Source organism: Trachemys scripta, chromosome 1 (assembly GCF_013100865.1).
Source record: "Trachemys scripta elegans isolate TJP31775 chromosome 1, CAS_Tse_1.0, whole genome shotgun sequence".
NCBI classification, from domain to species: domain Eukaryota; kingdom Metazoa; phylum Chordata; order Testudines; family Emydidae; genus Trachemys; species Trachemys scripta.
Genome location: NC_048298.1, coordinates 88,715,262 through 88,728,186, shown reverse-complemented (window position 1 = coordinate 88,728,186; position 12,925 = coordinate 88,715,262). Strand labels below are relative to the sequence as shown.

Below are 12,925 nucleotides of genomic sequence, written 5' to 3'. Positions count from 1 at the left end.
TCCCCAGTAAGGAACATGGTATGCAGGTTCAATAGAATGGTGCTGCTGTGATGGAGTGATGACACTGGATGCCATGGAGAGGAGATGTTACAGCAGGTTCCATCTCATTGGTGCTCTGGCATTTCAGGAACAGAACATATCATCTGTATAAATACTGGTGCAGAGATTAGAAGGGATGGGGAGGGTAAGAACGCTAACAAAATACATTATGCTGGCTCATTTCTAGCAGAGCTTGGAAGCTTATGGATAGAGCCCCACGTACATAGACGACACCTAAAGGGATGTGTGGGGTCAAGTGCCTCCCTCCCCCCATATTTCTGTTTGGCCTGCCGGGGCGTGGGGAAGGAGAGGGGCTCCCTACTCCCACTGCACTTGCCCCCTGCACGCTTAGCCCCTGTCCCTAGCAGCCAGGCCCAGGTGGGGAGCAGAACAGGTGGGACCAACCGCTACTCTGGCAGCGCAGCGGCGGCTGCCTGAGAGAGAGCCTGGCTTGGGTGACAGTCCTCCCCACTCCTGTTCCTTGCCTGGGCCCAGCTGCCAGGGACAGGGGCCAAGTGAGCTGGAAACATGCTGAGGAGGAGGAGGGACTCTGGCTCACTCAGTCCCTGTCCCCGGCAGCCGGCTCAGGTGGGGAGCAGAGGGGAGGGGCAGGGCAGGCCACGACCCCACCAGGCTCTCTCTCAGGCAGCCGCTGCGCTGCACAGAGTCGGCAACCCAGAGTGGCCAGCTTCAACCAGCATGAGAAGTGGCTCTCTCCTGTCCCCCGCCCCGGCCCAGCTGCCAGGGAGAGCGGGCGAATGTTGTGGGGAAGTAGAGTGGAAGAAGGACAGAGCCCCCGCCAGGTAACTCTAGTGGGGGAGAGCGTAGCGGCCCTGGGCTGGGCACCAGCAGTCACTGGACAGAGGAGACATATGGGGCGGTCATGTGTCCTCCCCTTTAGATTGTGTCATCCCCCCCCAGATTTGCAGGGTTCTACTTATGGAGCACTTGCTAATAGTGTGCAGTAAGCAGGCTAGTTGCATGGTATTGGCTCTCCTTGTATCCAGCTGCTACATCTCATTACAAGAGCAGTTAAAAATACATTTGCTGTGATCCTAGTATCGCTTGTCCACATGAGCAGGTGTGATAGTTAAAACGGGGATGTTTTGTGATTGCGATTGGGCAGGGAGGTGGTCTGCGACTGGGAATCGATGGGCAGGCTGCCCAGGAGACACTGGGCTATAATGTGATGGTCCCGTTCTATAGGGGTCTCTGTGAGAAGTCCTCACAGCCAGGGAGGGAAATGTCTGGGATTGTGTTCTTCTCACTCTTTTAGGTAATTTTTTTGCCACTCTTCAGCGTTAACCCCTGGAACATAGCTGCTCTGATAGCTCTTCACTGCCGTTTGCTATTCATCCCAAAATGTCTGAGGTGCTCCTGAGACTCCTGGAGCCCCAAGCTCTGGGTATCATGTCTTGACAAGGGAGATGTTGTGTGCAGTTAGTTGTTTCCCCTTAGGCTGATGCTCTCCTGTCAAATAAACACAAAGAATCCTGAGCCTGGAGCAGATGCATCAGCCTAGATCTCCATTCTCATATCTTTTTGTTCTCCCTTCAAGTAACCCTGCTTTGAATCAAGCCTGTTCCAGCTTCCTCTACACCATGTGCCTCAGCCTTCATTCAGCTGCAGAGAAGATGGAGGACTCTTCCCAGCAGGGCAAGTTTGATGAAGGAGACAATTTAATCTGGTTCAGATTGGGTGGACCCAGTCTGCCCCTGATTTAAAGGTTTTTCAGCTGGTTTAGCTTGTCTGCCAGGGAGGCAAATCGGGCTTTTCTAAACATATTTACTCCATACTCAAAACCAAGCCTTGAGCCATTAAAAATTCATCCCTGGTTCAGCAATCTCTGTGGCTTGACTGCATGGGAAATTTACTGGCATAACATTGCTGGTATAATTATACCATGATATGCCATGTCGGCGCCAGGATACTAGAGATACTGTGATAGTTATGCTGATATAACTCTCAATGGGGACCCCAGTCTCCTGGAATCAGAGTGCTTTTTCCCAATTTAGTTGCACCGATAATTTCAAGCCCTAAGTGAAATGAGTGTGTCGGTTTCTCACTCGAGTTCTGGGTGGGTGCAGGTTTCTACACAAAAAACACTCTCACAGTTGGCACTAATTAGTATCTCTCTTGATGGCCTCAGCAGAGAGCCAAGGACTGAATGGGCCATGAAAGCAGAACTCCCTTCTCATCTTTAGATATGGTCTCACTAGGTTGGGTTGAGGCATGTACAGCAGATCTGCACCAGAGAATCATGCTTTGCTGTTGCTTGTACTATATCTGCTCTGGGGATAAATTTATCAGCCAGATCCCTCCCTGATTTTATACTCCTGACTTTGGGGTGGAGAACTATGTGCCCCTCACTCCAGACCTCTCTGCCTTTGCTCTGGTATTCCTGTGTCCTTCCTGCCCTTCTCATGCTGGTTTTGTTTCTAGAGCAAGAGATGTCTGAGCTCCTGCAGAGGAGTCTGCCCCAGTTAAACTGCAGTGTGCCTGAAAGCCTCACCCTCCTGTCAGAAACCCCAGATCCCTTCTGTTCAGATGAAGCTCTTCGTAGCCACCAGTATTGCCTCCTGCTCCTCTTGTACTGTGCCTATGCCCTGGAAGACAGGTGAGCCAAGCCGTGTGGTTGAGGAGGGGGCAGCACTGTACACAGATACCAGAGGGTGCAGCCTGTCATCCTTACTGTTCCCCCTCCCCATCCTCGTTTGCAGGTTTGTTCCAGAGGCGGAATTATTCTCAGCCATAAGAAATTTCCTTCTGTCAGTGCAGGACCAGGGAGACTGTCCCCCTCCTTACGTCTTCAGAGCCGTTCTTTACCTTCTGGCAGTCTGTCAAGACAAAGGCGAAGCCTTAGACTCGGTAAAAGCTGATTTCATCATCACCGATCAGAGCTTCTTTAAGTTTTTTACTTTCTCCCCTCCACCCCAGAAAAGTGACTGTGTGTGATGGTCAGTGAATAGACTGGGGGAGCTCACACCATGTGTACTCTCAGGTTATTTAACTGTGACAAACACTTTGGGATAGAGCTTGTATTGAATAAAGTTGTGTCCATGTGGGAAGGTGTTTGCATGATGGGTAGTCCTGGGAGTGCACGTGAATGCTGTTATAAACTCCATAGTTTCAGTCTCCTGAGAGCATCAGCAGCTTCTGCAGCAGGCTTTCTAACATTTCCTTACGGCTTTTTGCTGGGTCAGAGCACTGAACAGAGCTTACAAGAGTTTTTTAGACTTTGTGATTCAACAGCTTTCACAAGGACTGTATTTAGTTGGTATTAATAGGCTGCATAAAGAGGGCACATAATTGCACTTCTCACAATGGGGTCTCATCACATCAGATTCATCTAATGGTAATATCTCTCTCTCTCCGTCTCTCTCCACTCTTGTCAGAGTCCACTATGTGCCATAAGGAGAGTCTTGGAGAATACATCAGATCTGAGCTTGGTCTATATTCATCATCCTCTTCTGCTTAAATTCTTCCTGCGTTACTCTGAGTTTATGGGCAGATTCGGTCGCCGGATCCTCCAGCTCTGGTTTTCCTGGGAAGACTACAGTCAGATTGAGACTGAAGATGCTGTCTCTGGGCTCTCCTCTGGCTTGCCTGATTATCCAAACAGCTTTACCACTTTGCTTCACATCCTGAAGGGCAATTCCAGTGTTTTACTCATTTTACTGGTATGTGACTTTCACAAGGACAGTTTGCCATCTGTGGCCCCGATTCAGGAGAGCACTTAAGCACATGGATAAGTATTTTCTTGAATTGGGGTCTAAGCGAGCAGTCTCACATATGCATATGCAGTCACAGACAGTGTCTGATTTGTAAAGAAAGAGGTGCTGGGGCTCAAGCAATAACCATAATACTGTTCCTAGAACAAAATGGCACCATTCGGCAAGGTCATGCTGCGTGGAGGAGGCTGTTTTGCAGAACAACATGGTGTCCTCCGCGCAGAGTGCCCTCTGCACACACCATACAAGCGAGGCCATGCCTTGCGTGCTAGTGTAGCATTACATGCTTTGCTATAAATGTCACAGCCCGCCACTGACAAGAGAGGGGCCAAGGCTGTGCCCTGGCACAAATTAAGCTCTGGTCACAAACCAGACATGCATACCTGACATGGGAAATGGGATTGTGGGCCTTTGTACCTGGGCAACCTGCCCAACCTGCCTGGAGGGCCTTCGGCAACCCAGATAGGTAGTGAAACCCATCACAAAGGTGCTGCGTAACTGCATTTGTTTATACATGGTACAAAAAAATTCACATGTACTGTGAGCTCCTTGCACACAGCTGGTTAATCTCTTCGGTGGTAGCTTTGCAAAAAGCTGCTCTGTTAACGTGGGGACCGTGATAGGCTATTGATGGATAGGAAAGAAAGGGAGGAATAAAGAGCTTTAATAATGGCATGTAAAGACTAGAACTGAGGGAGCGTATTTATTAACTGGGAGGTGTTTCTTTGTGCTACTCCCAGGATTCCCAGGACTGTAAATAGCACCCTGTGCTCAGGGCCGGCTCTAGCATTTTTGCTGCCCCAAGCAGTGCAAAAAAAAAAAAAAAAAGCTGCGATCACGGCGGCAGCTCTACCGCCGCTTCATTCTATGGTGGCAATTCGGCGGCGGGTCCTTTGCTCCCAAAGGGAGTGATGGCCCCGCCGCCGAATTGCCGCCGAAAGGGCCGGACGTGCCGCCTCCCTCTTCATTGGCCGCCCCAGGCACCTGCTTGCTAGGCTGGTGCCTGGAGCCGGCCCTGCCTGTGCTGCTCTTACAAAACTGAAATCAAAAGCCTTTGGGGTCAGTGAGGCAAGGTCCTCCCAGCAGTTGGAATAATGAGCCAGACCCTCAGCTGCTGTAAATCAGTGTAGCTCCACTGAAGTCAGTGATTTGTTGTTATTTCTTCCCAAGCCTGATAAGGATACTATATATTTTTCAGAATAGAGACCTATTTCATTACTAAAACTACTAAGCTTTCAGATCAAGTAATAACACACTCTTGGATAAGCAACCTCCCAAAATAATTATGAAATGAGGTAGGTTTTATTATGAGTAGGCACACACAAGGCAGCATACACAGGGCTTGGAGTGCTGGTACATCTGGCCTGGTCTAGGAGGTTGCAAAATATTTGTTTCTCTCCAGTTACTGAAAGGGCCAACAGACAGAATGGCCATTTCTTAGAGAAATCCTTCACCAGTTGGGACTAGGTTCCAGAATACTAAACCATATTCAGGCGCTTGATATTTCCAGAGCATCAGTGAAAGTGAATGATGAGCTGACAAATCAATGTGAATTAAAAGGATGACTTACCTACCCCATTATCTTTCACAATAATTTTGAAACCTTTCATCCAGCAAACTAAAATCAAGTTAAATATTACAGGTATAAACAAGTAAAAGAGAAACAAATCGCATCATTTGTGAATGATACTATGTTCCTGTTTTCCCATTTTCTCATTGCCATGCACTCCTAGAGAAGGAAATTAAGTTAGCTCTGTTTCAGGCTTTAAAGTAAACTACAGTAAATCACAGATATTGGCAATTCACCTCTCTGCAGGGGTACAGCATGATCAGTTTGAATTTAGATAGGCTAATAAAACAGTCCAGTGTCTTGGCATAAATATTCCATCAGATATAAACCAAGCTTATGAGAAAAATAACCACCGCCTGTTAGGGCAAGTTAAAACTCTTGTAAAATGAAAAGACTTGTCACAGGAAGACAAAAATGAATATCCTTCCCAAAATGTTTTATTTGCTTAGCTGTTCTTATTAAAACTCTGGATTAGATAGGACAGATGGTGCGTGGCTTCATTTGGGACCGTTAGCTCCTGAGTAAAAAAAGAAAAATTTTAACACATACAGTGAAGACATTCTGCCAACTTTAGATTATATTCCTGTCCTGCACAGATGAAGGCCACCCTGGAGTGAATTCAAGACTAAATATAAGCAGTAGCTCATAGGAATGGTGTTGTATTGCATTAAGAACAAAGGACTTTTTGGGTCAGACCACTGGTCTATTTCTTGTGGTGATCAGTATCCTGTACCTCACAGGAAGATGCAAGAAACCCCATAATGGAAGATTACGGAAAAACTTGCTCATAAGGGAAGTTTTTTCCTAACCCTGGGAAATAAGTGGTCAGCTCATGCATGTAAGCCTAAGGGTTTCTATCTCTTGGAAATATTTTATCCTGTAATGTAACTGTGGATGTTCTCATTATCCATATAAATATCTAATCCTTGCTTAATAGAATTAAAATCTTTATATCTTGTTGCAGTGAGTTCTGCAGGGCAATTATACGTAATTGCGTGAAGAATTTCCTTTTATCACTATGAAATATGTTGTCTTTCTATTTCACTGAATGTCCCCTTGTTCTGTATTACGAACTAGGGTAAATAGAAGCGCTCAATTTACCTTCTCTGAAGCATTCATTACATTTATACTTGCATTGTGTCTCCTCGTACTCCTCTCTGAACACTCCCCATATTTTCAGTCTCTCTTCATATGTAAATTTCTCTATCCTTCATGTGGCCTCTCTCTGAATCTGTTTCTTTGTAGGTCCCAATTCACCAAAGCACTTAAACATAAGCTTAACTTTAAGCACATACTTAAGTCCTTTCCTGTTCAGCAAACTCTGAAGTACATGCTTAAAGTAAAGCACGTGCTTAAGTGCTGTGCTGAATCTTTGCCAGAGTTAGTGGGAATTTAGCTATGAGACTCCAGGAAGGGCTATTCTTGGGGAGGGGCTGGGTGATGGACTAGATGATCTATACATGTCTTTTCCATTTCTAATTTCTGTGATTCTAGGAATATTTGGTTTATGTATCACACAATTGATCACTTTTATCCATTATGTTGCTTCTACATGTGCTAGGCTTCTAGGTCAAGAACTTTAAAAACAAGTGCCTAAAGTTAGGCTCATTAATCCATATTTAGGCACCTACCATAAGTGGCCTGATTTTTCAAAGCAGCAGTTCCCCATGAGAGTGGCGGGCTGCTCAGCACTCTTGAAACTCAGGCCACTGATTTGGGTGCCTAACTTCAGGCACTTGTTTTTAAAATTCTTGGCCTTCAGCTTGCACTGCTTCCTATGCCCATGCACTTGATAGCCACATATCAATACTTTAATTCTAACAGCCCACTTAAAGAAGGTGTGTGGCTATCAAAGAGGAGAGCCTTCCTGTGTTATACAGTATACTCTGCTTAATGGCCAAACTTAGTTTGGACATCCACATTGCTAGGGTGTCATTCTAGGAACCAGTGTAGCATAATGATAGTGAACAGCAATGACTTCTGCTTAATGAGGACAGAAAGGTAATGTCTGCACTTCTTCCCTCTCAGGACCTGATCTGCTTGAGCACCACAGAAGTGGCTCACAAAGTTTTGGTGACCTTGAGTATGTTCCTGAAAATAAACGAGGATGTTGTTGTCTGTGACCTCCTTCGGAGTCAGTTTCTACAGATCCTGCAGAAGCTTCTAGTGGAGAGCAGCTCCACTACGTTACAAGGTGAATCCGACTTGTAATTAGGGACCCACACCCTGAAATTTGTGAAAGGACTGGATAGCTCAAGGGGGTAACTCTAGGATAAAAAGCCTCTGATTTCAGAGTCACTGGTTCTAATCTAGGCCTTGCCCACGTAGGAAACTCTCCTAGTGGAGATATGAGTTATACCAGTTCCCTGAAATACATAGCACCTACATTAGGGCTCATGCTAGTAAAAAAAATCACACCCATAACTGACATAGCTTTGCTGGCATAAGATTTAAATGTAGACCAGGCCCTAATTGCAGGGCTTGGTCTACATGCAGAAATTTACTGGCAGTACTGTACCCCTACAGTTACACTGATATAACTCCCCGTGTGGACACACTTTTGTTCCAGAATCCATGTGCCTTTTCTGGTTTGCTTATGTCACTTTGAAAACAGTATAAATTAAACTTAAAAAGGGCATTCTGATTCTGGGGTAAAAGAATGTGCCCCTGGGAAGTTACATCAGTATAACTAGAGCTGTAGAGTTCTGCCAATACATGTCCTCATGTAGACACATTCTCAGGTAGCTAGTGGCTGAAAGTCATTCCTATCTCTTTTCTGTTCAGTTCTCTATGCAGCATGAGTTGGTGGGACTCAAGACAGTTCCTAGTGCATAGGCAACAACATGGGTGCAGATTATCCCACCTCTGCCTACTGAGGGGTTCTTACACCTTCCTCTGAAGCATCTGGTGCTGGCCACTATCAGAGACCGAGTACGAGGCGAGATAGACCTGAGGTCTGATCTACCATTGCAATACCTGTATTCCTAACATCACAGGCACCTGCTTGTGTTGCGGTTTATGCTAGCTGTGGCCCAGTTATTCATAGTTTCATCTGGGAAGCCAACGACCGAATGAGCCTTGGAGACTTGAATTCTTTCCTCCCACTGGAGGTGGCCCCTTTGACAAGGTCTGTGGCAAATCAGGGAAGGGGCAGTGTATCTGGAAAACTTGTATAAATAACCAGAGGGCTTTGGGCTCAAGTTCTCTGAACCCCAAGTGGACTTTAAAAAAGCAGTTAAATCTCCTCTCCCAAAAGGAAAACCTCCTAAGCAGGATTGGGAAAAGTTTTTCTAAGGCTATGGTAATTTATCCTGCATATATCACTCAGACACACATACAAACACACACACATATGTAACTATTCACCTGTGTGCTGCCCGGCAGAGAGAAACTCAGGTGGAGGCAGGGGAGGAAGGATGGCTTTGTGGTTAAGCTTAGGACTGAAGCTCTGGAGACATAGTTTCAATTCCCTGCTCTGCCCCAGCCATCCGTTGTGACCCTGTGCAAGTTGTTCAGTCACCACGTGCCTCAGGTTCCCATCTGCAAAATGGGGATACTAATGCTCCCTTACATCCCAGGGGCATTGTGAGGATTAATATATTAGAGTGTGAGGTGCCACATAATTACGTAAGACGGATAACAGTTTGGATAAAAAGCATCAGAACGGAAAGAAATGCTTTCCAGCTTCTCAGAGGGTTTTGGACCCTTTTGTAAAAATGTAGGTGAGAGAGTCCCTTAAATGGCTCACTAAGAAAGTGAAATCCAGGTTCTGTGCTGAAGGGGCTCTGGCCTCCTGGGAGAGGAAGTATTACCCCGTATCCCGTCCCTTTTTCTCTTCTCTAGCTAATCTAGAACAGTGTTGGTGGGACCCAGCTGTTGAAGGGAAGGAAGCTCAGCCCTGATCTAGAGTGAACAAGGGGGTTGGGATGGCAGAGATGGTGGGAGTCAGTTTACAACCCCCCACCCCCCAGCTCCAAAATGTGCAGTACCTATCAGACAGCAGGAGGATGGAGCGCGTCGACCAACTCTTCATATCCTTTCTTAGCTAGCAAGAACCTGCCTCTGTTGCTGAGACTTCTCTTCCTGGTGCAGCTGAGGAATGAGGCTGAGAGAGAGCTGGACAGCACAGACTTCAAGCTGCTTCACCATGGTAAGCCTCTGCATCCATTTTTTTCCTGTTGGGATGTGATTCTGCATCCCCCAGGGTGCTCTAACCCAGCGGTTCTGTATTGAGACCAAGGGCCTGGTTCTTGTTGGAGTGCAGGTCCCGTTACTCTGCCCTGGCAGTAAATTGCATCACATTTACAGTCACTTAAAGGTCCCTTTCCACTGCCAGAGTGTGGTGTAAAGAGTCTGTACTATATAAATGAAGATCAAGCTGTGAGACTGTTTCCTCTGCTTCCTGCCTTTAAAGCACCTTTGTTGCCTGAGACCTCACATCAAGGCCAAAGTTTTTTTCCCTTTGGGTGGGACTGGACTGGATGCGAATGGAGTCCATCATTGGTGCCCTTTAGGCGGCAGGAGTGGGTTGCTGATGTGCAATGCATTGCCTGCCTGTGTCCTGCACCAGTGGCTGAGCAGATGGTCTCCGCCGTACTCACAGTTCTGGGAATGAGGTTTGAAGTGATGGATACTTCTAGCCTCCAGCAGCCACAGGGAACCAGAGAATGAGGCTGGGTATTGTGCTTAGCTCTCACATGTAGCTGGAGGGAAATGCAATAGCCAGGGCTTTAGACAGCTGAAAATTACTCCAGACTCCTTCAGACAAGATTTTGAACCTCTGATGCTCCTTTTTGCCTATGTAGTTATGTCACATCTCTCTTTCCCTTCTGAAACCCATCTGTGTACTTCTGTATCTGTTTCCACTCCTCAGGAGCAGAAAATCTCCCTCCTCCTTTCTCAGTTTATTCCAGTTCTCCCTCTGCAGACAAGGCAGAGAAGGGGAAGCCGCATGTAGGAAAATGAAATCAGATGGGCCTTTTCATGGCAGGCCTCAAAGATGTGCTTTGGGCTGCTGGAACATACCCTTTCACCTGTCTGTGCATGTGGGGACAGCAGATGGATGTGTCATCCAAGCTGCTCAGTGATCAAAGACATTAGAGATGGAAAAGAGGTTACTAGATCATCTGCTCCCTTCTCTCCTATTTCCCACCAGGGCCAATGCAGGGATATTCTTTACAGTGTTCTTCAGGTGCTATCCTTTCAATGGAATAGCGCTGCCCGCTGCCCGGGGGTGCTATTCCATTGAAAGATCCACATTTTGGTGCTTCCACTACTTTCCTTGTGACTAGTCCACAGATTCTCAGGTAGCAGCTAACTAAAGAGGTCAGGAAGAAGCATCTCCTTTTAGACTGTCAGCTTTTCTGAGTAGGGGACTGTCTTTTTGTTATGTTTGTACTAACCTAGCATACTGGGGTTGGAGCCTCCAGGCTGTAGTGCAACACAGGTAGTAAATGGGCAGGCAATTCATCATGGTGTTTCTTGCACTTTCCTCTGAAGTATCTGGTGCTGCCTTTCTCTGAGACAGAATACAGGACTGGATGGACCATGGTGCTGGTCTGATATGGCAGTTATAATAATATATGGAGATATACCTATCTCATAGAACTGGAAGGGACCCTGAAAGGTCATTGAGTCCAGCCCCCTGCCTTCACTAGCAGGACTAAGTACTGATTTTGCCCCAGATCCCTAAGTGACTCCCTCAAGGATTGAACTCACAACCCTGGGTTTAGCAGGCCAATGCTCAAACCACTGAGTTATCCCTCCCCTCAGTTCTGTGCTTAGCCTTTCAGTCCTTGACCTTCTCCCAGGCCTTCTTGATAGACACCATCCCCAAATGTTTGATGTTATGAACAAACAATATACACACGTAACAGTTTATCTCCCAATCCATCACTATTGGGCCCCTCATCCTCCCATGCTCTCTGCCCCAACCCTTTGTTTTGCTGTTGTCATCCCTTGCTGCACTCTGTCTAGTATAGAACATAATCTCTTTGTTGCAGGGGCCAGTCAGTCTGTATGTGTTACGCACCATGCACACCTGGGATGCTGCATTAACTTGTACTCTTTGTTTAGCCAAATTACTGTGTTAGTTTTGTTAATTTTCCTCAATCCCTCCAGCCAATCCATCACTTTGTTGCTCTTATATGAATTCTCTCCAGTTAAATGGCATCTTTCTTGTAGTGAGCTGCTCAGAATTGTCTTTATATCAGATATTTCTGAGGGTGCTGTGTATTGATATGTATTGTTCTGTCTTCTAGTCAGTAACCTCTGTGGGAAATGCAGACCAGGAGATGTTGAGCTGCTGCAGCCTTCCTTGAACTTCCTGTATTGGAGCCTTCACCAGACAACAACATGTAGTCAACAGAGAGGTGAAGTGAAATTGTGTCAAATGATGTGGGGTTGGATGATTTCACTGAATTAGTCTCATCGTGGTTGTAGCTGGGCTAACTAAGGTAATAAGGGCAATCAATGACAACTGATCACCTCCATGGGGAAGTCAAGAAGGAGTTTTTTCCTTCCATTTACAGCATTATGCAGTTGGCCAGGTGCATTATGGGGTTGGGGCATGGTTTTTGTTTTTTGCCTCAGGGTTCAGGTATTGGCCACTGTGGAGCAGGGGACTAGCTTTGTTTTACTTGTTCGTACAACAGCTAGCTAGCACAATAGGGCCCTGATGCCTGAATGGGGCTTCCAGGCTCTACCCTAAATTAAATAATAGCAGAGAGAGGAAGATCAAGATGGCCACCGTACTAGATTATTTTAATGCTGTTTATTCTATTAGCTGTATCAGAGATCACATCTGTGTGGCAGAAGGTGGAATGCCAGACTAGACTGACCACTGGTCTGAGGTGCTGTGCCCTGTGGGTTTTTTTGGTTGCCTCTTGAGTGTAGTGGCTTGCTTAAATCACTTGTGTCACATACATGCTGATTCCTTCTATGCCATCCCAGCAGACTCTTGAAGCCTGTTGTACCCTTTTCTCCTGCATAGTGGTGGCTGTACTGCTCTCTAGTGTGCCTTTGTTGGAGTTGCTCCAGAAGGTTTTGGAGCTCACCTGGATGTGGCCCTGTCGCTCTGGACCTGCTTTATCTTCATCCGAAGAGGCACTTCTCTGCTCTGCTTGGCTGCTGACTGCTTCCCTCTTAGTTCATCAGCATCATTACAACTCTGAGGTTAGAATTCTGTCAAGCCAGAACCCAAGCTGTGAGAGAACAGTCATCATGCTAAAATAAAATCCCCGTTCACAGGCAGAAATGATTCACATTGGTCTGGACTCTGCTGACCTTTGCAGTTACTGCACTGTTCTGTGCAGGGGATTCCTAGTTCTGGTCTCCTGGTCTCCCAGCCTGGCAGAGGGCTAGGAATCCTATCAGGTGGTTAGCTAAGGCCTGGTCTACACTAAGGGTGGGGATCGATCTAAATTAGGCAGCTTCAGCTACGTGAATAACATAGCTGAAGTCAACGTACTTAGATCTACTTACTGCGGTATCTTCACTGTGGAAAGTCGATGGCTGATGCTCTCCTGTTGACTCTGCCTGCGCCTCTCGCCCTGGTGGAGTACCGGAGTCAATGGGAGAGTGCTCA

General features: G+C 46.6%; 1 protein-coding gene across 4 annotated transcripts in view; it reads left to right on the top strand.

The window, feature by feature from the left end:
• MEI1 (meiotic double-stranded break formation protein 1) overlaps positions 1-12,925 on the top strand; it is a 56,526-nt gene that overhangs the window by 26,800 nt on the left and 16,801 nt on the right. For all 4 annotated transcript variants that reach the window (XM_034775161.1, XM_034775142.1, XM_034775150.1 and 1 more), the window contains exons 17-24: positions 1,598-1,695; positions 2,482-2,656; positions 2,760-2,907; positions 3,435-3,719; positions 7,369-7,534; positions 9,386-9,490; positions 11,601-11,711; positions 12,332-12,513. In XM_034775161.1, coding sequence (XP_034631052.1) covers positions 1,598-1,695; positions 2,482-2,656; positions 2,760-2,907; positions 3,435-3,719; positions 7,369-7,534; positions 9,386-9,490; positions 11,601-11,711; positions 12,332-12,513 — 1,270 coding nt within the window. The remainder of the gene's footprint in view (positions 1-1,597; positions 1,696-2,481; positions 2,657-2,759; positions 2,908-3,434; positions 3,720-7,368; positions 7,535-9,385; positions 9,491-11,600; positions 11,712-12,331; positions 12,514-12,925) is intronic.